At 43.1% G+C, this 27,824-nt stretch overlaps 1 protein-coding gene across 1 annotated transcript; it reads left to right on the forward strand.

Moving 5' to 3' along the window:
- LOC142290794 (galectin-1-like) lies at nucleotides 1-27,481 on the forward strand. The gene is made up of 4 exons (XM_075334795.1): nucleotides 1-69; nucleotides 2,698-2,777; nucleotides 12,836-13,007; nucleotides 26,848-27,481. Exons 1-4 carry the CDS (start codon nucleotides 58-60, stop codon nucleotides 26,989-26,991), a joined length of 408 nt encoding a protein of 135 aa, XP_075190910.1. The 5' UTR covers nucleotides 1-57; the 3' UTR covers nucleotides 26,992-27,481.
- The last annotated feature ends 343 nt before the right edge of the window (nucleotides 27,482-27,824 follow it).

Genomic DNA, 27,824 nt, shown 5'->3' on the forward strand with positions numbered 1-27,824 from the left:
ATAGATATACAAGCACCGAGCAGTTGTTGTATCACTTGACTCCGGAGCAGAAGGACAATGGCATCTGCTGTGAGTGGGGTTGGGATGGGGGCTTTGTTTGGGGCATGCATTAGATCAGTGGTCCCAAAACGTTTTGATCTTGAGAGTCACATTCAGCGCTTAGAAAGGGTTCAGAGCCAAATACCACTCCTGTTCTCCTCGCAGTTTAATGACGGACAAAGCTTTTCTACAGAAATCACACCGAGGCAGTATATCAAGATTCAGGGTTCCCGCAATGCACAATTCAAGATTCTCATATCAAGTACTCGCACCACACTGTTGCATTCACCTTCAAGCACTTCCTCTGATAGTATAATCCTGTCTCCAGCTTGCCATACTTACATTATCCCAAGGCCACTATATGACTATGCAAATCTGATCTTCTTTGTGAGACTACTCATATAATTCACCATCTGGAGACCTGCTCTTCATATCTGTTTTCTATACCAGTTGTCAATGCAACAAGCTGGCAGACAGCCGCAAAAAAGACATCATGGGTCCATCAGCCACATGTGGCTCCCAAGCCACTGGTTTGGACCCCTGCATTATATAATTGAGGTACAGTTAGGTCCAGAAATATTTGGACAGTGACACAATTTTCACGAGTTGGGCTCTGCATGCCACCACATTGGATTTGAAATGAAACCTCTACAACAGAATTCAAGTGCAGATTGTAACGTTTAATTTGAAGGTTTGAACAAAAATATCTGACAGAAATTGTAGGAATTGTACACATTTCTTTACAAACACTCCACATTTTAGGAGGTCAAAAGTAATTGGACAAATAAACCAAACCCAAAAAAAAATTTTTTATTTTCAATATTTTGTTGCGAATCCTTTGGAGGCAATCACTGCCTTAAGTCTGGAACCCATGGACATCACCAAACGCTGGGTTTCCTCCTTCCTAATGCTTTTCCAGGCCTTTACAGCTGCAGCCTTCAGGTCTTGCTTGTTTGTGGGTCTTTCCGTCTTAAGTCTGGATTTGAGCAAGTGAAATGCATGCTCAATTGGCTTAAGATCTGGTGATTGACTTGGCCATTGCAGAATGTTCCACTTTTTTGCACTCATGAACTCCTGGGTAGCTTTGGCTGTATGCTTGGGGTCATTGTCCATCTGTACTATGAAGCGCCGTCCGATCAACTTTGCGGCATTTGGCTGAATCTGGGCTGAAAGTATATCCCGGTACACTTCAGAATTCATCCGGCTACTCTTGTCTGCTGTTATGTCATCAATAAACACAAGTGACCCAGTGCCATTGAAAGCCATGCATGCCCATGCCATCACGTTGCCTCCACCATGTTTTACAGAGGATGTGGTGTGCCTTGGATCATGTGCCGTTCCCTTTCTTCTCCAAACTTTTTTCTTCCCATCATTCTGGTACAGGTTGATCTTGGTCTCATCTGTCCATAGAATACTTTTTCAGAACTGAGCTGGCTTCATGAGGTATTTTTCAGCAAATTTAACTCTGGCCTGTCTATTTTTGGAATTGATGAATGGTTTGCATCTAGATGTGAACCCTTTGTATTTACTTTCATGGAGTCTTCTCTTTACTGTTGACTTAGAGACAGATACACCTACTTCACTGAGAATGTTCTGGACTTCAGTTGATGTTGTGAACGGGTTCTTCTTCACCAAAGAAAGTATGCGGCGATCATCCACCACTGTTGTCATCCGTGGACGGCCAGGCCTTTTTGAGTTCCCAAGCTCACCAGTCAATTCCTTTTTTCTCAGAATGTACCCGACTGTTGTTTTTGCTACTCCAAGCATGTCTGCTATTTCTCTGATGGATTTTTTCTTTTTTTTCAGCCTCAGGATGTTCTGCTTCACCTCAATTGAGAGTTCCTTAGACCGCATGTTGTCTGGTCACAGCAACAGCTTCCAAATGCAAAACCACACACCTGTAATCAACCCCAGACCTTTTAACTACTTCATTGATTACAGGTTAACGAGGGAGATGCCTTCAGAGTTAATTGCAGCCCTTAGAGTCCCTTGTCCAATTACTTTTGGTCCCTTGAAAAAGAGGAGGCTATGCATTACAGAGCTATGATTCCTAAACCCTTTCTCCGATTTGGATGTGAAAACTCTCATATTGCAGCTGGGAGTGTGCACTTTCAGCCCATATTATATATATATAATTGTATTTCTGAACATGTTTTTGTAAACAGCTAAAATAACAAAACTTGTGTCACTGTCCAAATATTTCTGGACCTAACTGTATATCTGAATCTCCTGAGAGTGAACTTTCTTGTATAGTTACAATGTCCTATGGAATGGGCAGAGTCCATAACTAGCTGTGGCTGTTATAATGATTCTCTGCTGACACATGAGAGATCAGCATCCAACAACACTTTGGCACCTGCTCTCCAGGCAGGAGGTTTCATTCTTTATTCCCTTTCAGAGGTCAGCAACTGGAGGCATTCAATTCTTCTTCACCCTAAATACAGAATTACGCCCCTCCCTGTATAATAAGGAGCTGAAGGCTACACAGGACTTACTGCAGTTTCACCAGTGATTTTCCAGTGTTGTGTGCAGCAGTGGGGGATCATATAAAGATATCAGTGGTTTTCAATATGTATAAGCCAATTCTGCCCTATATGTAGACTTCTAACGCTACTGTGTTACTCTGTTTATTTTGTGTTTACTTCTCTCTGTGTACAGGGTGTTGTTGGGACCAATATCAACTTGCAACCAGGTCATTGCCTAGAAGTCAAGGGCTTTATCCCCAAGGACTGCAAACGGTAATACAGCTGTTATCTGTTTAAGCCCTCAGTCGTCTGTAAATCTTGTGTCTTCTATTTGTGATTCTCATGGAAATAACATCCATCCATTAACACATACCCATTAAAGGCTATAGAGCTGCTCACATGTCCATGTTTTTTCCGGTCCGTATGTCCACATAAAAAACAAGGCGATGTGACCATTTTTGATCAGAGTATCCAGCTGTTTAAAAGGTTTGGGAACAACAATTAGTGCTGTGTTGCCTTCATAGTTTGTCTCAGCGCAGAAGGTGAACTGATTTCACTACATCGCGCCTGCAATGTGCAAAGTGTAAGGCTAACATGGGGAGTGTATGTACTTGCATAAACCCGCGGATGTTTCTGGAAAATCTAGAAAATCTGTGGGTTTTCTGCGGCAAAATCCGAGGTTGCTTTCTCCCGTGGGTACATAGCCTTAAACTATTGTTGTAGATCTCTGCAGTTCCATGTAGACACAGGAATGCTTTTCCATTTAAAGTTTATTTGGTTTATACAACTTCATAAACCAGCCTGAGCAAAACAAAACAACCTTTCTGGCATAAAGAAAATAAAACAACAAACAAAGAGTCCATACAGTTTCTGGGTTCGCCCGCTCAGATATAAGGTTCCACTCTTTACACAAGTGCCGAGTCCTGGAGATAAGTGATTCCAGCAGCCTTGCTGTTACCTGCTTGACCACACCCTAGGGTGGAGAAATCTGAACAGCCATCCCACCTATTTTTGACTGTTCACAAAAAACCCGGTACTTATGATGGCCAATTAACCCTCTCAGCACCATAATGATGTTGGAGCTTACATTCAGGGTTTCACATCATTGAAGCTAATAACTTCAGTGAAAAATTCCTCCCATCCAGGATTTTACCATTGTCTATATTAAATGTCACCCCTCTGCCCAAAGCCGGGGTTTTGGCACCTTCAGTCACTAAACAGGAAAGTCTCGAAAGGGCTTATGCTTTATTGTGTTTCCAGGGTCTATGCTCCACATTGAAGATGAAACCCTGAAGTGCAAGAAACTACCTATTCACCAGGGCATTCTTTCCCTCATCCACCTCAAGGGCGCATGGTTTAGCACTAACCTGTACTTTCGGTCTAACAGGTAGTACTTCAGAGTGTCAATCACCCATTTGATGTCCAAACACTCTTTCTCCACAGTGGCATAGTTTTTTCACAATAGAGTTTCCTACTCAAGTACAAGACTGCATGTTCCTCACCATTTATTTCCTATAACTATACAGCTCCAACCCGATGGTGTGGAGCACAAACTCCTTATTGAAATATGGTACTACCAAGACTAATTTTTACACAGGGCCTCCACTAGGAATTTCAGGGCACCATACTGGCAAAAGTTTTGGGCCCCCTTTAGCCTCTGCCCAGGTTCTACCCCACCTTCGCCTCCACCCCTCAAACCTTGCATGCGTCCACACATTCCACATACATACATACACACACACACACACACAGACATGGCCAAAAGTGTTAACACCCTTGAAGTTGTTCCATAAAATGAAGTATTTCCCTCAGAAAATTAATAATTCATCCCATACACCGCTCCTCTCCATAATATCACTCCCACACTGCACCTGTGTATAATATCCCCCTATACACACTGCCCCTCAGTATAATATACCCCCGAACAATTCTACTGTGTATATATCCCCACACACTGCCCCACTGTATAATATCCTCCCACACACTGATCCTCTGTATAATATCCCTAACACACTGCCCCATGTATAATATCCACCCACATGCACTGCCCCTCTGTATAATATACCCCCACACAATGCCCCTGTGTATAACATCCCCACATACTGCCCCTCTGTATAATATCTTTCTCACACACTGCTCCTCTGTGTAATATCCCCCACGCACACTGCTCCTCTTTATAACATCCCCCCACAAACACTGCTCCTCTGTATAATATCCCCCACATACTGTTCCTCTGTATAATATTCCCCCCATAAACTGCTCCTCTGTATAATATTCCTACACATAGACTGCTCCTCTGTATATCCCGCACATATACTGACCTCCTTTATAACATCCCAATACACAATGCCACTCTGTATAATATCCCCACATAGACACACTGCCCCTCTGTATAATATATCTGAAGTACGCTGCCTCTTAGTATACTATCCCCATACAGACTGCCCCTCTTTTTATATATATATATATATATATCCGTTCACACACACTGCCCCTCTGTATGTCACCCCACACATACTACCCCTCTGTATACTATCCCTCACACACACACATTGCCCCTCTGTATAATATCCTCCTGGTATATATGTCCTCTCATGGTATATATGTCCCATCCTTGGCCCTTCCTGGTATGTATGTCCTCGTCCAAGTTTATTGTCCCCTTTCTAGCATATATGTCCTCCTCCTGGTACATATGTCTCCATCCTTGGACTCTACTGGTATATAGGACCCCATCCTGGTTTATTAGTCCAAACCCTGGTATATATGTCCCATCCTGGGCACCTCCTGGTATGTATATCCCCTCCTGGGCACATTGTGGTATATATGTCCCCATCCTGGTTTATGTCAACTTCTTGGTATATATGTCCTCCTCCTGGTATATATGTTTCCATCTAGATTTTTTTGTCCCATTTCCATCATATACCCCATCGTGGCCCCCTCGTGGTGTATATATATCTCTTTTCTGGGCACATTCTGGTATATATCTCCGTCCTGGTTTTGTCCCTTTCCTGGCATATATGTCCTCCTTCTTGTATATGTCCCCTTCCTGGGGCTCTCCTTGCATATTTTTCTACTGCAAAATGAAAAAAAACAAAAAAACATTTAATTCATGCTCCCAAGCTCTCATGTCTCTTTTTTGGGTTTATTGTAAACCCCGCTTTCATCAGCACTTCAGGTGTAAAGACAGTCATCTTCTTCCTTGGCACTCTGGGACATGGGGATTTGCCAATACCCTTTCGTTATGTCAAAGGTGGTGATGTACCTTGCTGGTCCTAATCTCTCAATGAGCTCATTGGCTCGGGGCATTGGATACGCGTCAAATTTGAAGACTTCATTCAATTTTCTATAGTCATTACAAAACCTTCAAACACCTTACAGTTTTGGTACTAGAATGGTGGGGCTGTTCCAGCCACTCTTAGACTCCTCAGTGATGCCCAGGCTCAACATCGGCTTCACCTCCTCTGAGATCAGCCTTCAACGGGCCTCATAAATCTGGTATGACTTCAAGTTCAACCAGACATGAGGCTCCGTAAGAATCTCATGTTCCACAACCTGGGTACGTCAATTCTGAAAAGATTTCTCGGTTTTACTGGAGCAACTCCAATCACTACTGTTTCTGGACAATGCCACCGTAACATCCTTGACATTGTCTTCAGAATGGGACATCAGACACAGAGTTTCAATCAGGGTTAGGGTTAGGGTTAGTTTCAATCAGCTCCCGATGTTGCCACGGCTTCATCAAGTTGATGTGGTACACTTTATAGGTCTTTCATCTCCGTGACTAGTGGACTTTATAGTTAACCTCCTCAAGATTTCCACCAGTTTATAAGGCCCCTGTCACTTGGCCACAAACCTACTCTCTATAGTGGTTTTTAACACTAATACTCGATCCCGTGGACTGAACTGTCTCACCTTAGCTGAGTGATTATGCACCCTTGCATGGGCCTTCTGCATCTGAAGGAGTTTTTCCTTCATGATAGGCATCACCCCTGCAATCTTCTCTTGCATCCAGGACACATGCTTTATGACGCTTCTGTGAGGCGTAGCACCTGCTTCCCAGGTCTCCTTTGCTCTATGTTCAGGAGTCCATGTGGATGTGGTCCATACAAGAGGTCAAATGGAGCAAAGCTCGTAGTGGCCTGGGAAACTTCCCTGATGGAGAACCTCACATAAGGTAGTAGACAATCCCAGTCTTGGCCATCTTTTTCAACGACCTTCCTGAGTATAGCCTTCAAGGTTTTGTTGAATCTCTCAAGAAGCCTCTCTGTCTGAAGATGGTACACAGATGTCTTCAGTTGTGTGATCTGGAGGGCTTTCAATAACTGACGCATCACTTTGGATGCATCTCCTTTGGCAGTAAAGAGAAGATATAGACAAACTTTGAAGTAGAAGATTTCCTTGGTGGTACCACTTCTGGGTACTGAGTCCCATAATCCAAAATGACTAAAATATATTGATTTCCCCTTGTGGAGTTAACCAGGGGTCCCACTAAGTCCATGACAACTTGGTCAAAGGGTACCTCTATGATGGATAGAGGTACTAGCGGACTGCAGAAATGAGACTGGAGCAGTTATCTGGCAGGTGGGACAGGATCTGCAAAATTTCAAAACCTCACGTTGACATCTTAAAGGATCCACCCTTGGCTTTTATCTATGCCCAAATTACCACCCAAAACATGAAAATAGAACATTTGCCGATAGGGCAACCCAACCCATGATTTAGTCCATTAACTCAGTGGTAAGAGAACAATGACAGCTATTTGACCTGGACCATGACACTTCCAACAAATTATGTCCATAGCTGGGTACTCTGATAAACCCTCATCCACCCCTTGGGATCCTGGATACACTCCACTTGTGGTTCTAGTTCCCTATTTTTGAGACTCAGCCTATTTTTTTTGTATTCCAGTAGATGTGATAATTCCCGGGTACCCTGAGGACTTCTCAACTACCTGGTACTTTTCCACTAGGCCAGCCAGGTTTTCCATATTCCAGGGAACTCCCTGGCTACCCAGGTCTAGACCAGTCTTGGGAGGGATTGACTAAATCTGTCCATAAATATGTGTTTGAACATCTGAGCTAGGGTGGAGGATTCTGGCTGCAGCCACTTCTGGACAAGATACAGCAATTAAAACATTTGGCAGCATGGGGATTTGTCGCCATAAAAAGGCCAGTGATGCACTCGTTGGGCCTTGTCAAACAAGGTCACTCCCAAGCGCATCAATAACTCAGTTTTAGCATGGTATACTCACTGTAAGGCTAAATCATAATAAGTCTTTTGTGGCTCCCTGGTTAAATATGGCACCAGCACCTTCGCCCACTGCTCCTGCGGCAGCTTGTCCTGCTCTGTGTCCCTTTCAAAGATGGTTAAAATTGCTTCAACATCATTCCCCAGGGTAATGTTTTGTGGTGCTCATCTTACTGCCTTCCTGATGTTGGAGTCTTGGTTTGAGATTGGAGTGGCCACTCTGCCATGGACTGCTTCCTCCAGAAGATCCAGATGCTGCTAAAGCGCCTGTTGCTGCTGCTGCTGTGCTTTGTGTTGCTGACTCTCCTGCTGTTGCTGCTGCTGGACTTGTTGAATCTGCAGGTCATTTCCTGTAGCTTCTGCATGAGCCTGCTGCTGCTAGATATTGACCTGCACCAGGTGCTGGATGAGCTCTTCCATTTTGTCTGACTGTGTTTCACGCTTATGACTGCCTTCACATAGTATTCACAAGTGCTCCCTGGAAGTCTTGCCCTCACTTCTAGCACCAACTGTGGTACACCGCTGAAGTTTGAGGTAGACACCTGTTTAAATATTAGCTGGTTTATTCAAATTAATAAACCAGCCCAAACTAAACAAAGTAAAACAGCCTTTGTGGCATAAAGAAAATAAAACAACATGCAAACAGTTTATATAGTTGCGGGGTTCGCCTGCTAAGATACAGGGTTCCACTCCATACATGTGAGTATGGCTCTGTAGGTCTCCAACACTCAAACAAAGAACAAGGGATTCCAGAGGCATTCCTTTTACCTGCTGCACCACACTCTAGGGCGGAGATATCTGAACAGCTATCCCACCCGTCTTTTTGTTCACAAAAAAAGCACTTGTCATGGCCGTTTAACCATCTCAGCACCATAAAGATGCCAGAATTTACATATCTGGTTTCACATCACTGAAGCTAATACCTGTAGAGAAAAATATCTCCCCTCCAGGACTTTACCATCAATGATCTTACACTATACACTGCAGAGACTGGAGCAGCAGGGAATGAGGAAAGATATTCCTTTTTTTTTTTTACCAATTATTACTTTGTGGGGGCCATTATGCTGTTTGTAGGTTTATGTGGGAGACAATTATACTATTATGATGGCTTTGTGAAGGTCATTATACTACTTGAAGGGCTATGTGTGTGGAGCCATACTCAAGGTTCAGTTCTTGGACCCCTCCATCTACACCTTCAGCCTGGGACAGCTCATGGAGTCCCACGACTTTCAGTATCATCCCTACGCTGATGATACACAGATATACCTCTCTGGACCTGACATCACCTCCCTACTAACCAGAATCCCTCAATGTCTGTGTAACGCCCCTGGACTATCAGGTCGTCACAGGGTATTGTGCAATCTGCCCTTCTGTACAATATCCACCTCCTCCTTGGTTATGGGTCCCCAACTACATGGTGTTGCCAACATCAGTCAATTAAAGTCCTAAGTACACTCTGCACCACACCCACCAGACACACCAGTTGACAGCCTGAGTGGAATAGGGTCACCCACTTGGGGGGTTGGTTAAGGGGAGGTCAGGAGTGTCAGTGAGTTGAAGTTTGGAGTTTGAAGGTGAAGGTTGAGGAGTGAAGTGTAGGAGGTGAAGGAGAAAGTAGGTCAGGAGCCGGGCTCCTTGGAAGCAACTAGGTGGCAGACGGTGGTCTGGGTCTAGTAGGAGCTGGACCCCCGGTCACAGGGGATCGTGACAGGGGCACAGGACTGTCGAGGAGGACAGCCAGCGGCCTTGTACCATCACCACGACGGGGTACGTTGACCCTAGATCAGGGAGTAGCTTCAGGCAACCTGACAATTTACCCGACGAGAACGGAGCCTTCAAGATCCGCTCTCCACCTGCTCCAAAATTGGGGTACTAGCGCAACAAGGGGGATAGGACTTTCCACAAAAATGGTCCAGAAAATCCCAAGCGTGAACCCTGAGAGCAAGCTCTCACAGTTAGCCAAACTGGGGAGCGGGACCCGACTAGTTTTATGCTACCAGGACCAAAAGAAGAGAGAACTTAGTGGCAGGAGTAAGGTCACAGATGATCAGGCAACACCAGCAGGCACGGGACCCAAACTAGCTCCCCTCAGTGGCAGCGGTGTCCAGAACGTTGGTTTATCCAGTTGTCGGTGTCAGATTTTTGGACTGAGTGAGTACGCAAGTGACCCCCTTCAATCCCCATGGCACTCCCCGAACACCATCACCGAGTCCCGAGGTATTCCCCCTACCCATGGAGGGTTCTAACATCTGGCTGCCCTACTCCATCGCCCGGGGTACTCCCAGCTGCAGTGGTGGTACTCCACATTACCACACACCGCGGGTGGTGTCACGAACTCTAAACACAATCCCCTGTAAATACCCCCTTCATTTGAGTGGCTGCACGACCCCCGGGTCCGGACACCCCTCGAGACACCGCGGATCCAGATCCGAGCAACCCGGCTGCTTGCACGGGGGCAGCACACCTCTATGCTATTTCATCCCTTTTCCTCTGTTCCATTCCTAAAACTGAACATTGACAAAACAGAATTCATTGTCTTTCCTCCTCCTCACTCAACCCCCCGACCTGACATATCTGACGCATCCCAGGGATTCGGAGTACTCGGTCCCGGGCAATATATTTACTGGGATAAATCACCGGGTGGCCGTTGCCCAATTCCGTGACCCTGGGGGTAGCTTGAAAGGAGAATTTGTACAGGGGAAAAGTAATAAAATAAAAATAGTTTTTCATGACGCCACTTGCAGTATGCGGTTATATGGAGAGAACCGCCACTGCATAGTCTCTCACTGCTGGGGCTGATGGTATTGGGCAGCTTAGGTGTGATGGCTCTCCGCAAGTAGAGCTAGGCCTCAGGAGAGGATGATGGTGGTTGTAGTATATGGGTGTGGATAGGTAGGAAGAACTCAGATGACACAGGTACTGCGGGTTAACTTGTGCTTTACTCACTGGTTTAGGAGTTGCTGCCACCCGGTTTGTGCGGGTCTTTACCAATCTGGTATTCCCTTTGTTCCAGTGCCGGTGTAGTGAACTGGTCAGCTTTACCTCCATGCACCCTGTAGTCTGTAGCTGGTGGTTCCCCGTAGCTTGGAGCAGTTTTGGGGCCCCGTCCTGTTGTCTCCGTCCTGGCCCATACGGCAGGCAGCTTGAACCTTTCGTGTCTGACCTCTGTCACCGTTCCCAGGTTCCCTTTCTGCTGCTGTGCCCCGGACACTGATGTTGGTAAGATCCTTGACTGTCCCCTCACCGTGCAGGTATTCATCAGGCACGCCTGTAACGTCTTCCTGTACTAGGGCCCTGTGCCCTGCCGGTGTTCAGTTCTGTGAGTACTCGCATGTACTCTCCCAGTGACTGTACTCCTTTTTACTCAACAAGTCACTATACACTTTCCCGTCAGCACGTCAACTTCTGACTGACTTGGTGTCTGGTTACTTTCTATCTCTCTACAAGATGTCTGTAGTCTGTCCACCTGACTAGACACTCCTCCTCCCAGGCTTCTGACTAGTGGATTGGATGCATCCCAGCCTATAAGTGACCACCCATCAAGTCCACCTCTAGCCTGTCACCTGGTCTGGGGAAAGAGTGTGGTTTTGTGTGTGTGTGTTGTGGTGTTTTACCAACACTGGTCTTCCAGGAACCTGGGTTTGGATGTAGTACCCTGTGGCACCTGACAGTCAGGGGTGCCACATTGCAAGCATGTCATCGGACTGCAACATAACAAATTATGCATTTTTTTTTTTAGAATTTGCAAGAAAAACTTTTAAAACTTTCTTCCCATACAAGGGAGGCATTTTGCTTAAACGTTTCTAAAACCGAAACATATGTACATGAGGCACCCCTTTTTGCCACCCACAAACCAGTGTCCCTGGGAGGTATGTCGCTGGTTACCATGCCGCAGACCCTTCCTGCGACCTTTCCTCTCTCAAAACTTTGTTGAAAAACAGGGTCCTCTTCGAAAGATTTTGCTGCAGAATACAGGCCCTCTTCGAAAGACTTTGTTGCAGAACACAGGTCCTTTTGAAAAGACTTTGCTGCAGTATTACTCTGGTAGTATGCACAACTGGTGAAACTATTTACAAGGCAAGTTTTTGCTACTACCAGTCCAATAGCTGGTGGTCCATTTTTATCAAAATTATGCAAAACCAGGTTATGGAAAAATCAACATTATCAACACTTTGCAAACATTATATCAGCTTGCGAAACACTCTGGTAGCAACAGTTGTTGGTGAACTGTCCAATGCTATTTGGTGTGCTGTGGAAATAACCTTGTAGTTTGTTTATTTCCTCCCTGCACTTTATTTCTCCCAGAGCACGTATTGTTTCTTCCCCTGTGTGTGCTTGCCATGTGTTTGAGCTTTAATTTTCCTCTGTCTGTCGATATTTGTGGGATTCTTTACTTTGGTTGAAGCCCTCCTTGGGCTGCTCAGGAGTTAGTGTCATGTTGGCGGTCCAGGCCTGGCTACCATCGACCTTACCTCTGGAATAAGGGACAGTTTAGAGCCACTACCTCTGGTTTCTATGTCATGCCTGTGACAATAAGTGAATGGCTCCCCTGGTTGGGGTCTTAACCATTGTAGTAGCATATGAGGCTCAAGGTTGTAAAATGATAGAGCCATTAATGTTCCTCTTACATTTTTATGACTACCCAAGATAAGGAAACACAGACCGCACTCCAAATGCTGTGCCGATGAAGTTTTATTCCATAAGAAGGTGCAGGGTAAAATAGGCCTGGTGGACCCATGGAAGCCTGATTGGCAGGCAAAACGGCCGTCGTCCTCTGTGAGGGACCCGCATCCAGGTCTCCTCTCGCCTATTTTACCCTTCACCTTCTTATGGAATAAAACTTCATCGGCACAACATTTGGAGTGCGGTCTGTTTTTCCTTATCCTGGATATTCCTGACCTGATTCTTTTCTGACGTACACCCTGCAGCCGAGGAACAAGCACATTCTGGGGCTACACCTCCTGTATTCGTGAGCTAGCACATGGTAACAATAGCGAACTTGTGGTGCAGGACTTATCCCTTTTTTTTGTGCATTTTTTTGACTATGAATACTTGTGTGTAACAGGATGTCTTCTAATTTTTAGCTTTGAAATAAATTTGGGGCAAAATGCTGCAAATTATGTCATCCACTTCAACCCTCGATTTGACCATGGAGGAGACGTCAGAAAGATAATCTGCAATTCCAAGCAGGCGGATACCTGGGGAACTGAACAAAGAGAATCTGTCTTTCCCTTCCAGCAAGGGTCAGAAACCACGGTGAGGGGGCAAGGACGTTTTGGGGAGATCCTTTTTATATGTGAATAAAATTAATTTCAAACACTACTGCTCCTGCTCTAAGTTATAAAGCCGCTTAAAAAGAAGCAACCATCAGGATTTTCATATATAAAGTAAAGCCAGTGCTATACTGGAGCTGGGATGCTGAATGTAACCATACCTTTTGTTCTGAGATTGGATCTTTTATTTCAGAAATATGTGCAAGAAAAGTTCCAGCAATGCCCTGCTATTGACTGACAGGTTCAACAGGGGTGGAAATATGTGGGTCAGGTTTTGCAAACTATTCTTGCCCCTGTCTATGTACCTGGCCTCGGTAGATGCTAGACTGTATAGGCTCCTTCCAGGTATGCATAATTTCTGTCATGTGATAGGGGTGTGTTCGAAATGCAGCTCATACAGTCTAGCATCTACCAAGGCCAGAAAGGCAGACTGGGGAGGGAATAGATAGCAAGACCCAACCCACATATTCCCACCCCTGTTGAACCTGTCAATCAAATAACAGTGGATTGCCGTAACTTTACTAGCACATATTTCTGAAATAAAAGATCCAATCTCAGAACCAAAGGTTTAGTTACATTCAGCATACTAGCGCCTGTATAGCACGGGCTTTACTTTGTATATGAAAATCCTGATTGTTCAGTTGTAAGATTGGCAACGATCTCTCTTTGCTGCTTGATTTTCGTTCTTTAATATTTGAATGGATAAATAGGAGGAATAAACTGGTGAGATAGTAATTTCATAAAGGTAAAGAATTCCAATGTGCTGCACCCTGGCTGGTGACGTGCAGTACATTTATTTGTTGGTTGTGACATCAGTCTATGGACTGTCCTGGTTGTCAAAATTCAACCAACGTATTTCAGAGAAAGGTTTTCTCCTTCATCAGGAATTATAGCCAGATAGAATTTACGATAAAAGAAAAAATGTGCAGGATGCCACTGGCATATAAGAAAGTACACTTTCATCAGTTTATTCTTCCTATTCACACATCCAAATATTAAAGAAAAAGATATCATTGCACATTTCTACCATACGACGGAACAAGCATACATAGGAACAACTTGCCAGATGTCAGCTAGATTTCCTATACCTTTTTACTATTTGCACCTATAAGTCATGGTGTTATGTATGGAAACACAGCTTGTGTATGTAAGGAAGTGGACTGGGTGCTGATGATTTTGTCCTGAAGACACTAATCACATTATAATGTTGTCATATAGTGTAATGTGAATTCTGCCCTGTGTCTTTTGTAGATATTGTGCTATGTGGATTGTGATGTTTGAGTATTTAATGTAATGTGTGATATGTGGTAAGTAAAACTATAAAGTATATCACTTTTATATTTAGTTGCCAGGCTGTAGTATAAGAAGTAGCTAAGTGTTGGGTCTAGCCCACAATGGGAAAGGTTAGTTCATAGGGAGAGAGACGGATCCTCCTAGAAAGTTAGTGAAGACACAATGTGTGACAAAAGATGGAGAGTGTTTAGGTCATCAAGGCCTGGGTGACTTGTGGAAAAACAAAGGAACAAGGAGACCGGATTGGAGATAGCGAAATACTTAGGTGCCGATGGAAACACAGAAAGAGAACAACGTGAAGGGCAGAGACCAACCTTCAATCAAATTGGCCTCAGACAAAAGGGATCTGGAGGATGGAACTCTAGAGGCCTGGCCCAAAGCCTTAAATGTAATGGGTCAAGATGGTCTGGTATGTAAATGTAGTTAGCTTTCCCAGGCGGATTCTCCCAGAGTATTTCAGATTGAAAGTTTCTATTCTGACACTATTGGCTACCCACTTACCCCCTCTTTTATGAGGAGAGGAGACGTGAAAACTGAAATGTCTGGTAGGGCTAGGCACTGCTCTGGCCATAGTGGTAAAACCCCCATATCACCCTGTTCTACAAGAAGAACAGACGTGGAGCTGCAGAGAGGAAAGTGACTGTCATAGATTACACTGTTGTGTTGCCCTGGGTTCTACTGGGACTCACAGGACCAGTAGGATCAGAAACAACCCAGGGGGAACTGAGAATGTGTCCGAAGATGTGTTGTAAAACTGGAATGACCTGAAAGTTATGTGCCTGCTATCTTGTGTGTCAAGTTGTTAATCTGTTCAGCAAAGAGTTGTTGTTTTTTATATTATTGGGCCCTATATGTAATATATTTTCAAAGAGGCATATGTCAGACTTACATGGGAGATGTAAACTCACGAGCCAAAGGGTAACACTGTTTTGAACTTTTGACTTTCAGGCTTCATATCTCACCATCCACTACAGCATTGAGCATGAGATGACCTTCATTTGATACAGTCATCATGGATTTTTAATATATATATATATGATTTGCTACTATTTTGCTATGATTAGTTATGCAGATTCTTGTCATGTCACTGCATTTTTACTGATTTTCTACTAAAAATCTCAGTTTTAATATTCTTATTTTGTTAATATTTAGTAAATCCACCTTTGGCTTTCAGCACTGCCTGAATCCTTCTGGGCATGCTCTAGATCATATTAAAGCATATCTCAACCAAAATTTGATCCCAGTTCTCTTCTACACGGTCCCAATGTGGGTCTATACTGGTCAACTCACTTGGGTATGTATACTGCTTTTTCTTTAACCCTACCCACCAGTGTTTGATTGGGTTGAGGTCTGTGGACTGGACTGTGGGGCCGATCCAGGACCTCTAGTTCATTGTCATTGAACCAATTCTTCACCAACCTTGATATATTTTTCTGATTGTTGTCATGCTGGAACACTATCTTGTCCTTTTCACACCCATAGTACTTGAGTGTATGAAGTAACTCGTCTTGTAGGATATTCACATATAGCTGCACTTTGAGACAACTGTGAATCCTGGGCAATTATCCAATGTTTTTGGCTGTGAAACATCCCTATATCAGGCTTCTTCCATTAAATTTAGCAATTCTACCAATTTCTAGATTCGTTAGCATCTCTTTCCATTGTTTCTTCAAGACCCATGTGGACACTTCAGAGCCTAGTCTATTGACTTTTGTCTCTCCAAATAACCCATTTCCAATCATCTTCTGTCCCCTTTTTGTACTTTTTTGCAAACTCAAACCGATGCTTCTTATGATGACATAGAAGTCCAGGTTTCTTCACATTTTTTTGGACAACATTACAGACTTGTGTAATATGCGTCACGCGGTGCTTGCATGGACGTCTGTGATCTCACTATTACAAAGCATAGAAGTCACCTCTGCTGCTCTGTTTGCTGCACCAGAACTGATAGAGCTTTGATGAGCTGACTTGTTGTCATTTGGTACAACCCCCTACTCAAAGCAGGATTCACTAAATCATCCAACACAGTATGTCCAGTCTTTTTTTAAGACGTCCATTGAAGCTAAACATTCCCAAATATTTTAACCATTCCTCATAGGACATGGTTTGTAGATCGGTCACCATTCTGATTGCTCTTTTCTGAACTTCCTCCAGTTTTGTATGTCTTTTTTTAAAATGTGGTGCCCATGTTGGGTTTGTATGAGGACATAAGTGCAAATCTGGATATTGGTAATGCAGCTGATGTGATTTATTTGGACTTTGCAAAGGCATTGATCCTGTACCACATAATAGCCTTATACTAAAGCTCCAGAAGCCACGACCAGGCAGAAGTATAAGCAGATGGGTAGGGAATTGAAAAAAAGACAGGAAACAAAGAGTCATCATAAATGGTACATTCTGTAATTGGGCTATAGTTATCAGTGGGGTACTGCAGGGATCTGTGTTAGGACCGATTATTTTTAATCTCTTTATTAATGACCTTGTGACTGGGATTGAGAGTAAAGTGTCAGTCTTTGCTTATGACACAAAATTATATAGGATATTAAAAACTGATCTTGATAGTACAATATTACACAATGATCTGGATAAGATGTGGGAATGGGCAGATACTGGACAGAGGAGATGAAATGTGATCCAAACATATTGTTACACATCTATTAATCACTTGTAAGGCCACATTTAGAATATGGTATTAAGTTTCGGGCTGCATGTTTTAAAAAGGACATTCAGAAGTTAGAGTCAGTTCAAAGTTGGCAACTAGATTATTACAAGAAATAGAGGCTGCCCGTATTATGAGTAACGGAGGCCACCCTTCTGAAGAAAATACCTAGGACTAGGGGGTACTCACTGTGAGTGGAAAAAAAGGGCGATTCTGTTAATAACTAGGACAGTGTTATTTACAGTTAGAGCAGTCAGACTTTGGAATGCCCTATCACAAGAGGTAGTAATGGCAGACACTATAACAGCTTTATATCAGGGCTGGATGATTTCTTCGGTTCACACAACATTGTCTGTAATTGGTGGAGGAAGGTTGAACTAGATGGACCTAGGTCTTTTTTTAACCTATGTAACATTCACACTGTGTAGTCTGTGTTCTATTAGTATACCAAAGTCTTTTTCACACGTGATGTTGCTTATCCCTATTCCTTCCATTCTATAGATGCTTTTTCATTTTTATTGCCTAGAAGTAGGACTTTGCGTTTCTCCCTGTTGAAAACCATTCTGTTATTTGCTGCTCAGTGTTCCAGTTTGTTTAGATATTTTTGAATTCTCTCTCTCTCTTCACTAGTATTAACTATTCCTCCTAGCTTTGTGTCATCAGCAAATTCAAATCAGTTTACCCTCAATTCATTTTTTCTAAATCATTGATAAAGATGTTGAACACCATAGGGCCCAGGACAGAGCCTTATGGTACCCCACTGGAGACATTCTTCCAGGTACATGTGCAGCCATTTATGACCACTTTTTGGGTCTGATCAATAAGTCAGTTATGAAGCCACCTAAAAGTTCTCTTGTCCATTCCATCCTGTGTCATTTTTTGCACAACTTCAGACGCTCCCTAAAAACACATCTTTTTAGGGTTGCCTATCACCTTCCCTAATCAAAGTTAATTCAGGTAGAGCCCCTCTACTACTTTTCAAAACATAATTTTCCATCAGACTCCACCGCACCCAAACCCATTGCAAAGATTGGCTAAAGACTGATTGCTCTCAGTGAGAGAAACAAAATTAAAATGTTGTAGTTGTGATACCTTTTAATGGCTAACTAAAATAAAATAAAATATGATGTTATAAAGCAAGCTTTCGAGACATCTCAGGTCTCTTCCTCAGGCATGGTATGACAAAATATCTGAAGAAACACAAATATATACATAAATAGGGCAAAGGGATGGCATAATAAAAGGACATTTAAATAAACAAACACTGAGCTTAGAAAGTAAATCCTTAATTAGCTTTGATTAGTGGTGAGTTTTAAGGCCCCGTCACACTAAGCAACATCGCTAGCAACATCGCTGCTAACGAACAACTTTTGTGACGTTGCTAGCGATGTTGCTGTGTGTGACATCCAGCAACAACCTGGCCCCTGCTGTGAGGTCGTTGGTTGTTGCTGAATGTCCTGGGCCATTTTTTAGTTGTTGCTCTCCCGCTGTGCAGCACAGATCGCTGTGTGTGACAGCGAGACAGCAACAACTAAATGTGCAGGCAGCAGGAGCCGGCTTCTGCGGAGGCTGGTAACCAATGTAAACATCGGGTAACCAAGAAGCCCTGTCCTTGGTTACCCGATATTTACCTTTGATACCAGCCTCCGCCGCTCTCACTGTCAGTGCCGGCTCCTGCTCTGTGCACATGTAGCTGCAGCACACATCGGGTTAATTAACCCGATGTGTGCTGTAACTAGGAGAGCAAGGAGCCAGCGCTAAGCATTGTGCGCTGCTCCCTGCTCTGTGCACATTTAGCTGCAGCACACATTGGGTAATTAACCCGATGTGTGCTGTAACTTGGAGAGCAAGGAGCCAGCGCTAAGCATTGTGCGCTGCTCCCTGCTCTGTGCACATTTAGCTGCAGCACACATCGGGTAATTAACCCGATGTGTGCTGTAACTAGGAGAGCAAGGAGCCAGCGCTCAGTGTGCGCTGCTCCCTGCTCTCTGCACGTGTAGCTCCGTGCGGTGGTAACCAAGGTAAATATCGGGTTGGTTACCCGATATTTACCTTAGTTACCAAGCGCAGCATCTTCCACGCGGCGCTGGGGGCTAGTCACTGGTTGCTGGTGAGCTCACCAGCAACTTGTGTAGCGACGCTCCAGCGATCCCTGCCAGGTCAGGTTGCTGGTGGGATCGCTGGAGCCTCGCAGTGTGACATCTCACCAGCAACCTCCTAGCAACTTACCAGCGATCCCTATCGTTGTTGGGATCGCTGGTAAGTTGCTTAGTGTGACTGGACCTTTATTGTCCCAATATCCATGTAGGATCAGAGGCATGTGCCCTCAGTCTCTGGAGCATACCTCTCAGATTTTGTAATGAGTCATAAATCCTCCTGACAGGTTGAGTCCTGTGTGAACAGAGTTAAACATTGTGATGAATTTGTATTCCCAGACCCTGCGATGGCTCTTTGATCTTAGGTTGCCTTTAATATGACAACTTTCATGTGGTTTATGTTGTGTCCTGAAACACAGAAATGTTTGGCCACAGGTAAATGGGTTTTGTTGCCTGTAATTGTGTGGCAGTAAAATCTCATTCTTGCTCTTACTCTCTGTCCTGTTTCTCCAACATAGAGACCCCCAATAGGACATATAGTGCACAGGATTTAGTACACCACGTTGGAAGAGGAATATGTGAATGTCCCAGGAATCTTATGGTCCTTCTGTGCGTTAGGGATCTGTATCCAGTCTTTGATCTCTACCTGAGAGCAGGTTTTGCAGATCTTTACACAGCAAGGATAAGTTCCTCTTGGTGTATTAAGCTTCGAATCATGATGCTCCTTAAATTAGGAGTTTGCCTGTAGCACAGCAATGGAGGATCTTTGAATATTGTTTTAACCGGTTATCCTTATGTAGAATGTGGGGAAGTTTCTTGTCCATTTTTCTCAGTACCTCAAGCGGTGGGTTGTAGGTCACCACCTGAGGTACTCGACTATTTTCCTCTTTTTGTTTATATTGAAGCAATTCACTTCTAGGGGTCCTTGTGGCTCTAATTATCTGATCATCAATGGAGGTGGGGTGGCAGCCTTGGTTTAAAAATATCTTTTTAAGATGGGTTAAGTGTTCATCCCTGTCTGCTGGGCTGGAACAGATACGAATATATCTGAGGGCCTGGCTGTAGACAATGGAATTTTTAATGTGTTTGAGATGGAAACTGTCCCATCTGAGGTATGTGGGATGGTCAATAGGTTTCTGATACACTGATGTCTGGATTGAGCCATTTTGAATTTTTATGGTGGTATCCAAAAAGTTGATTTCTGTTTTTGAGTGGTCCAATGTCAAGTTTGTGGTTGGATGAAATGCATTGAATTTTTCATGGAACTTTAGAAGCTCCTGCTCGGATTCTGTCCTGATTAAGATGTCATCTATGTAACGGAAGAAGGCCAATGGTTTGAGGGAGTAGGATGCTAAAAAGTCATTTTCCAGTTTAGCCATGAAAAGGTTGGCATACTGTGGTGCCTTTTTGCTTCCCATAGCAGTTTCTGAGCATTGTAGATATAGCTTCTCGCCAAAAGAGAAAACATTGTGTGTGAGGATGAATCTGGTGAGTCTTAATACAGACTCAGAAGGGATCCCATTGGCTTCAAGAAACATTTGGCAGGCGGTTAGACCATCTTCATGTGGGATGTTAGAGTATAAGGATTACACATCCATGGTGGCTAAGATGGTACTCTCGGGTAGGGGACCTAGTGTAGATAGTTTTTTTAAAAGGTCAGTGGTGTCCAATAGTTTTTTTTAAAAGGTCAGTGGTGTCCTGTATATAGCTGCCTGTCTTCCTTACCAGTGGCTTAAGGACATTTTCTACCCACCCAAAGTGTTTTTCAGTGAGCATTCCCACCACTGAGATGATCGGCCTCCCTGGGTTACCTGGCTTGTGAATCTTGGGAAGCATATAGAAAATTCCCATTCTTGGATTCTCAGGTATTAGGTCCAGAAGGTTTGTGGAATCTGTACCCACACATCTGATGACTTTTTTCAACTCCTTCATATATTTTGGGGTTGGGTCATCATCCATTCTGGTGTAGTACTGTATATCCATCAGTTGTCTGATTGGCTAGTGACTGGTTCATGCAGGTTTCTCTTTCCCCCATTTCTCCGAGATGGCAGGACCATTGTTGTAAATAAGTTGATGTACCTTGTTACCCCCACCTTACCCTATTGTAGATTGTAAACTTTTATGAGCAGGATTGTCATTATTTTTGTATTTTCTCTGTTACTTATGAACGTTTGTATATGAATCTCTGAATAGTAAAGCCCTGCAGAATATGTTGGCACTATAGAAATAAAGATTATTATTATTATTTTAATTAAGGATGGTATAAGATACTGTCACGCTCCCGGTGTCCCGGCAGCCCTCCTTACCCACTGAGCCGGTTCCTGCATCGCACCACCGCTCCATACCCACTGATCCAGTCATACCTGCATCGCACCACCGCTCCGTACCCACTGATCCAGCCTCACCAGCGCAACACCGCTCCTTGCCCACTGATCCAGTTCACATGTCCGCCGGTCACGCCTGCCGCTCCCGCTCATGCTCCCCTGAGTCCTGTTCCTGGTCTCAGGAGTCTGACTCTGAGTCTTAGCCACATGGTTCTGTATAGGACCGGGCCGCACCCACTCTCCTGGTCTTATAGGCCCAGCACACCTGCAGCAGGAAATGACATGAGGCTGTGCTGGGTATATAAGACTGACCTATCCATGTGGGCGGCGCCTGATCAATGTGTCCTGAAGCTTGTCTTTTGAGCTAGGTGCTCAGGTCCCCTTGTGTTGTGTCCTGTTACCTGGAGTACTGTTTGTCTTTGCTACCGGGTACCTGTGCCTGTTTCCTGTATTGTCCCAAAGAACTCCGTGACCCTGGTGACCTGGTTATACCTGTCCCTGCCACGCCAGTGCTCCGGCTGCCGTGTACCCTGCCCTCCGGTGGGGTGCATGGTCCAGTGGATCCACCTCCTGGGCCCACCAGTCCTCCCGGCCCTGACAGATACTATGTCAAGTGCTTTGCTGAAGTCAAGATATACTATATATACTGCATTTCTCTGATCCAGCCAGTCAGTGATTCTATCATAGAAGGAAATTAGATTAGTCTGGCATGACCTATTAGTTGCAAACTCATGCTGGCTCTGGTTATTCTCTTCATTCTGATCCAGGTATCTACATGCATGTTGTTTAATAATTTTTTCAAAGATCTTTCCTGGTATAGAAGTCAGGCTCATCAGCCGATAGTTCCCTAGGTCCACCTTCTTTCGCATTTTAAAAATAGGGACAACATTTGCTCTTCTTCAGTCTTCAGGAACTTCTGTTCTCCAAGAATTTTTAAAGATTATGGAGAGTGGTTCAGAAATTTCCTCTGTTATCTCCTTCAGTACCATGGGGTGAAATTCATCCGGACCTGGGGACTTGAATTCATCTCTCTGTTTATAAATAGCCCAGATTCTTCTATTCCTTCAACTGTTCAGTGTCATTAACCCTGCGGTTCTGTTCCCATGTACTATACACTTGTATTGTTCATGGGTCACTATGACCCAGTTTATTAAATCTTGATTTTAGATACTCTAACTCAATTATTTTTATACCTTTTGCTTACTAGACTGTATGGGAACATGTTTGGAAATAAAAAAAAAAGAAAAATGAAATTGAAATCTTTTGTTATTCAGAAAAAACTTAGTAATAAGCAAAACGAAAAATAGCAAACTACACATATGTGGTAAAACACATTGAGTCTTTCAAATGTAAATAACCTCCTACTTCAAAACAACAGGTGGAGCCAAGAAACAAACAGCTCTTAGCTGAAATAAGTTTGTCAGCTTTGCAGACAGTATGCACTGACCTATAGCTTACAGAATCACACAGTAATAACACTAAGTACATGTAAAAAAAAAAAAAAATAAAAGTATTCCTTTACAATACACAATCTACCACCAGAATTGAATAAGAAAACCATAACAAGCTAGATACCTGTAAAAAGCCAAGATACAGCCTGGAACAGAGATGTGTACAGAGCTTCTGTCCAAAGAAACTGAAAGGTCAAATGGCTAAAGCTGGTGTCACACACAGCGACAACGACGTCGCTGCTACGTCACCATTTTCTGTGACGTAGCAGCGACGTCCCGTCCCTGTCGCTGTGTGTGACATCCAGCAATGACCTGGCCCCTGCTGTGAGGTCGCCGGTCGTTGCTGAATGTCCAGCTTCATTTTTTGGTCGTCACTCCCCCGCTGTGACACACACATCGCTGTGTGTGACAGCGAGAGAGCGACGAAATGAAGCGAGCAGGGAGCAGGAGCCGGCACTGGCAGCTGCAGTAAGCTTTAACCAGCGTAAACATCGGGTAACCCTGCTCTCTGCACATGTAGCACAGCGACGTTATGATCGCTGCTGCTTCTGCTGTGTTTGACAGCTAAGCAGCGATCATAACAGCGACTTACAAGGTCGCTGTTACGTCACAAAAAATGGTGATGTAACAGCGACGTCGTTGTCGCTGTCGCTTAGTGTGAACCCAGCTTAAGTGTGCTAGCATATGTGTACTGATAAGAGCAGAGATGATAAGAACCCTTCTGAAAACAAGGAGATAAGCCAGGAAGACAGACTTAATTAGTGTTGTAGCTGTTCTGTTTTGTTTCTAAAGTCAGCTTATGGGATCACCAGTGAGGTCCTCTGAATTAGGCCTCTTCAGGCCTAATTAATATCGAGCGCTCGGAGAAAAGACCTGCGTTCATGTGAGCATGATCAGTTTTCTGTTTATTTAGCCAATTCACAGATAATTTATACCATTTACAAATCAATGTGATATTGCAAAAAATGCTTTGAGTGTTTGAGTGGATATTTACAAGTTGATCATATGACCTTTAAGTTTGGGAAAAACAAAAATGTAGAGTCATGCATATGAGATAAGAAGAACATTTAGCAGACAATAATAATCCTTGAGCTTGTTTCTTATTTTAAAGGCTACACAATGGCTATGAACTTACACCAGATATACTAATGGAACAATAAAATATTTAAAATCAAGAAATATAGAAACTATTAACCCTTCTATATGAATTTCTCCTTTTGTAAATGGTATAACCTTCACTACAGGGTCAGTAGGCGTCCAAACAGGATCTGCTGGCTCATGGGCTTAGTATCCATGAGGGGTCTTAGTACCACTTCACCCATCCACCCTCAGTGTGGACACCTACTCCCCATCAGCAGAGGCCCTCTTACACAGCGCATTCTGCGCAGTCCATTCTGCGCAGAATATACACGTGTAGTGCACACCTAGTGATCTCTCTGGATGTGCTCTACATTTTAGTATAGACTGTGCACCAAAAATAATCAATATAAAGCCATTTTATAGTGCGCAGATCTCAATGCATACACCCGTCAGATCGTGTGTATGACCCCATTGAAATAATTTAGGAAATAAATAAATTGATATACAATAGTAGATGCAATAAATAGACCCAACTGAGGTTATAACTCCTTTATTTCACTGAAAATATGGCCTCACAGCTGTAAAAAATTATGCTGGGTCACTCTGACCCGAACATGACAAGTGTACAAATCGGCGTGTAGCTAAAAGTAAACACACACAAAAAAAAAATACTCATAGATAGGTCCCACCAAATGAGGAAAAGTCAAGTAACCTCAAGTTTTAGAAACTTATAGAAAAATATTTACAGGGCCACAAAAAATTGTCTACGGGTCACTATGACCTGAACAGAACAGCAGGGTTACTGAGGAAATTGTCCAGCCCTTTTTTAAAAGCTGTACATGTTTATCCTGCAAAAATCCTATAGCATCTTTGACTTTTCTTTACTCATGATATACCTTCCAAATCCTTTATTATTGCTTTTTACCTCTCTTCCAAGCCTTAAATCCTTATCAGCTTTAGCTAATCTAAACCATACCCTCAGGTTCTGCAGATAGCATTATATTCTTCTTTAAATATGCCTCCTTCTTTCCATTTGAGAAACATTTATTTCTTATTTTTTAGCATGTGTTCATGTTCTGTGTTCATTCATTCTGGTCTGCTTAAATGGTTCCTATTCTTCCATATTTTAGGAATTGGTAACGATTGTGCTTTGAGAATCTCATTTTTCAAAATTTTCCATCTTTCCTGGACATTGCTCTCCTTAACCCCTTAACGACCCATGACGTACTGGGTACATCATGGATCGTGTGCGGTTAATCCCTGCCCCCTGCCGTGGTCAGGCTGCAGCGATCTGCACACATATCGGTTGTTTTCAACAGCTGACATGTGTGTCTGCTAGTTGCGGGTGGAATTGCTTCCACCCGCGACTATTAACCCCTTACATCTTGCTGCCAAAATCTGGCAGTGAGATGTATATGCGTGCCGCCATTATGCTGATTTACCCCACCCCCATCGGAAGTCACGTGACATGATCATGTGATATCCGGTGGTTGCCATGGTAGCAAATTTTCGCAAAATGCAATAACAGGCGATCAAAACGTAGCATCTGCATAAAAATGGTACCATTAAAAACGTCAGCTCGAGACGCAAAAAATAAGCCATCACTAAGCCATAGATCAAGAAAAATGAGAACACTACGGGTTTCGGAAAATGGCGCAAAACGTGTGACACTATTTTGGACAGGCTTGTGAATTTTTTTTAACCCCTTATATATAAATAAACCTATTCATGTTTGGTGTCTACAAACTCGCACCGACCTCAGGCATCATAACAACACATCAGTTTTATCATATAGTGAACACGGTGAATAAAATATCCCAAAAACTATTGTGCGATCACACTTTTTTGCAATTTTTCCGCACTTGGATTTTGTTTGCCATTTTCCAGTAGACTATATGGTAAAACTTATGGTTCCATTTAAAACTACAATTTGTCCCGCAAAAAACAAGCCCTTATTTGGCAAGATTGATAGAAAAATAAAAAGGTTACGGCTCTCGGAAGAAGGGGAGCAAAAAAAACAATGGAAAAACGGAAAACGCTCTGGGGCTGAAGGGGTTAAGGACATCCAATTATAAGGATTAAACTCGCTCACCGCCTATGAGTGGGTGCTCAGAAAAATAATAATATACAATATTGAGTAATTATGGCACAACTTAGAAAAAAGGTGTGCCAGAATTACCCAATATCCTAAGGACATATAGCCATTGGATTCATTCTATCCTCTTTCAAAGTCCCTTAAAATCTGTCTTTCTGAAATGAAACCTTGAAGTCTGAGCCTTCACAGGTTGTCCTCTTCTAGTTATCCAAAATACAGTTAATGATCACTGTCTCCTAGGGTCTGAGCCACACTTACCTTCTCAACAATTTCCTCCATGTTTATAAGGATTAGATTCAGGGTAGCATATCCCCTTGTTTTTTCCTCTACCTTTTGGAAGATAAAGATAATATGGTTCAGTTTGAAAATTTTCTTGGACAAGAATCCGCTATCAATGAGCTGGATAATGCTGTTACACTTTTCTTGGGAAATAATCATGGCTACTTCTTGATTCGAACCAGTTATGTTTTGCCTGGGAATCAACCTAATAAAACACTGGACTATTAGGAAATGTGAGAACAGGTTGTAATTTGTAGTATACAGGAAGAAAATATGTTTCCACTGCTAGGAGCAAAACAGTAACAATGCAATAACTTGATAAGAATCTGCATAACTGATCATATGCTAAATAGTAGTAGATCAAATTTATGTATGATATAGCCAAGAGGATTGTCTTTAAAATGAAGGTCATCTCATGTTTGAAGCTGTAGTGGACGGTGAGATATGAAACCTGAACGTCAAAAGTTCAAAACATTTTTGCATTTTTTGCTCATTAGTGTAAGTTGAGAGATCTATCTGACTGTATTTGTTTTACTGTTTTCTCAGGTTTGCTTTGAATATCAGACAGACAAGATAAATATAAAGTTGCCTTCAGAAGAAACGTTTTCATTCCCTGTCCGCATGGCGCTGCCTGCTGTCTTGTTCCTCTGTATGGAAGGCATTCAGTTCAAGTCCATTTCAACCATGTAGTGAATTTTTCCATGTGGATCCACCAAGCTCCTGTCAGTCTAATCATTATACAATACAATGTTATGATCTCTCACATGGTAGCATTATACTGGCAAAACGTCTGCGATGGGACTCATACTAACTGCTGGCCATTATTGGCTTCCACTGGGTTATAAATTTCTGTCTGAACACAACTTCTACATATGCTTTCTTCCCAATCCTTAACACATAAACAAATCAACTAATAATGAAAGGCATTCTTCAATTATTTAAAATAAATCTTTGATCATTCTTTTAGGCTACATTCCCATGGAACATATTAGCTATGAACCTTCTGCAATGAAATCCACAGTGGCATATCTGCTGAGGATATCATTACAAAGAATGTACATTGCAAAATGTGAAAAGATGGATATTGTATTGTGAACGCACTTGGGGCAGGGGTTGAAGGGAGCCATACATTGTGTGTATGCCACATGTGAAATGGATAATAAATTCCTGCAAAGCATAAGTATGTTTACCAGATATGTCTTGAAGATGAGCAGACCAGTGGATATTTAGGTTCACCAGATTCGCACAAGCTTAAAAAAAAGTTTGGTTCGGGAACCGATATTGACCAGAACTTGACACTGGTCAGTGAATCACATACAAGTCAATAAGGACCCTGAACTTTTGTGCTCAAAACACGGCTGTAAAATGGTGGTTGTAAGGGCTAGGGGTTACTATAAGGAAGCGAAATAGATGTTAGAGCATGGCAAGTGCCTTTCAAACAAATATGGATAGAGAGTAAAGACTATTAATGAGCGAGTGTAATCGTTATTATTCGCTGCTCACACGGATAGTGCAGTATTTGG

Source organism: Anomaloglossus baeobatrachus, chromosome 2 (genome assembly GCF_048569485.1).
Source record: "Anomaloglossus baeobatrachus isolate aAnoBae1 chromosome 2, aAnoBae1.hap1, whole genome shotgun sequence".
Classification (NCBI taxonomy): Eukaryota; Metazoa; Chordata; class Amphibia; order Anura; family Aromobatidae; genus Anomaloglossus; species Anomaloglossus baeobatrachus.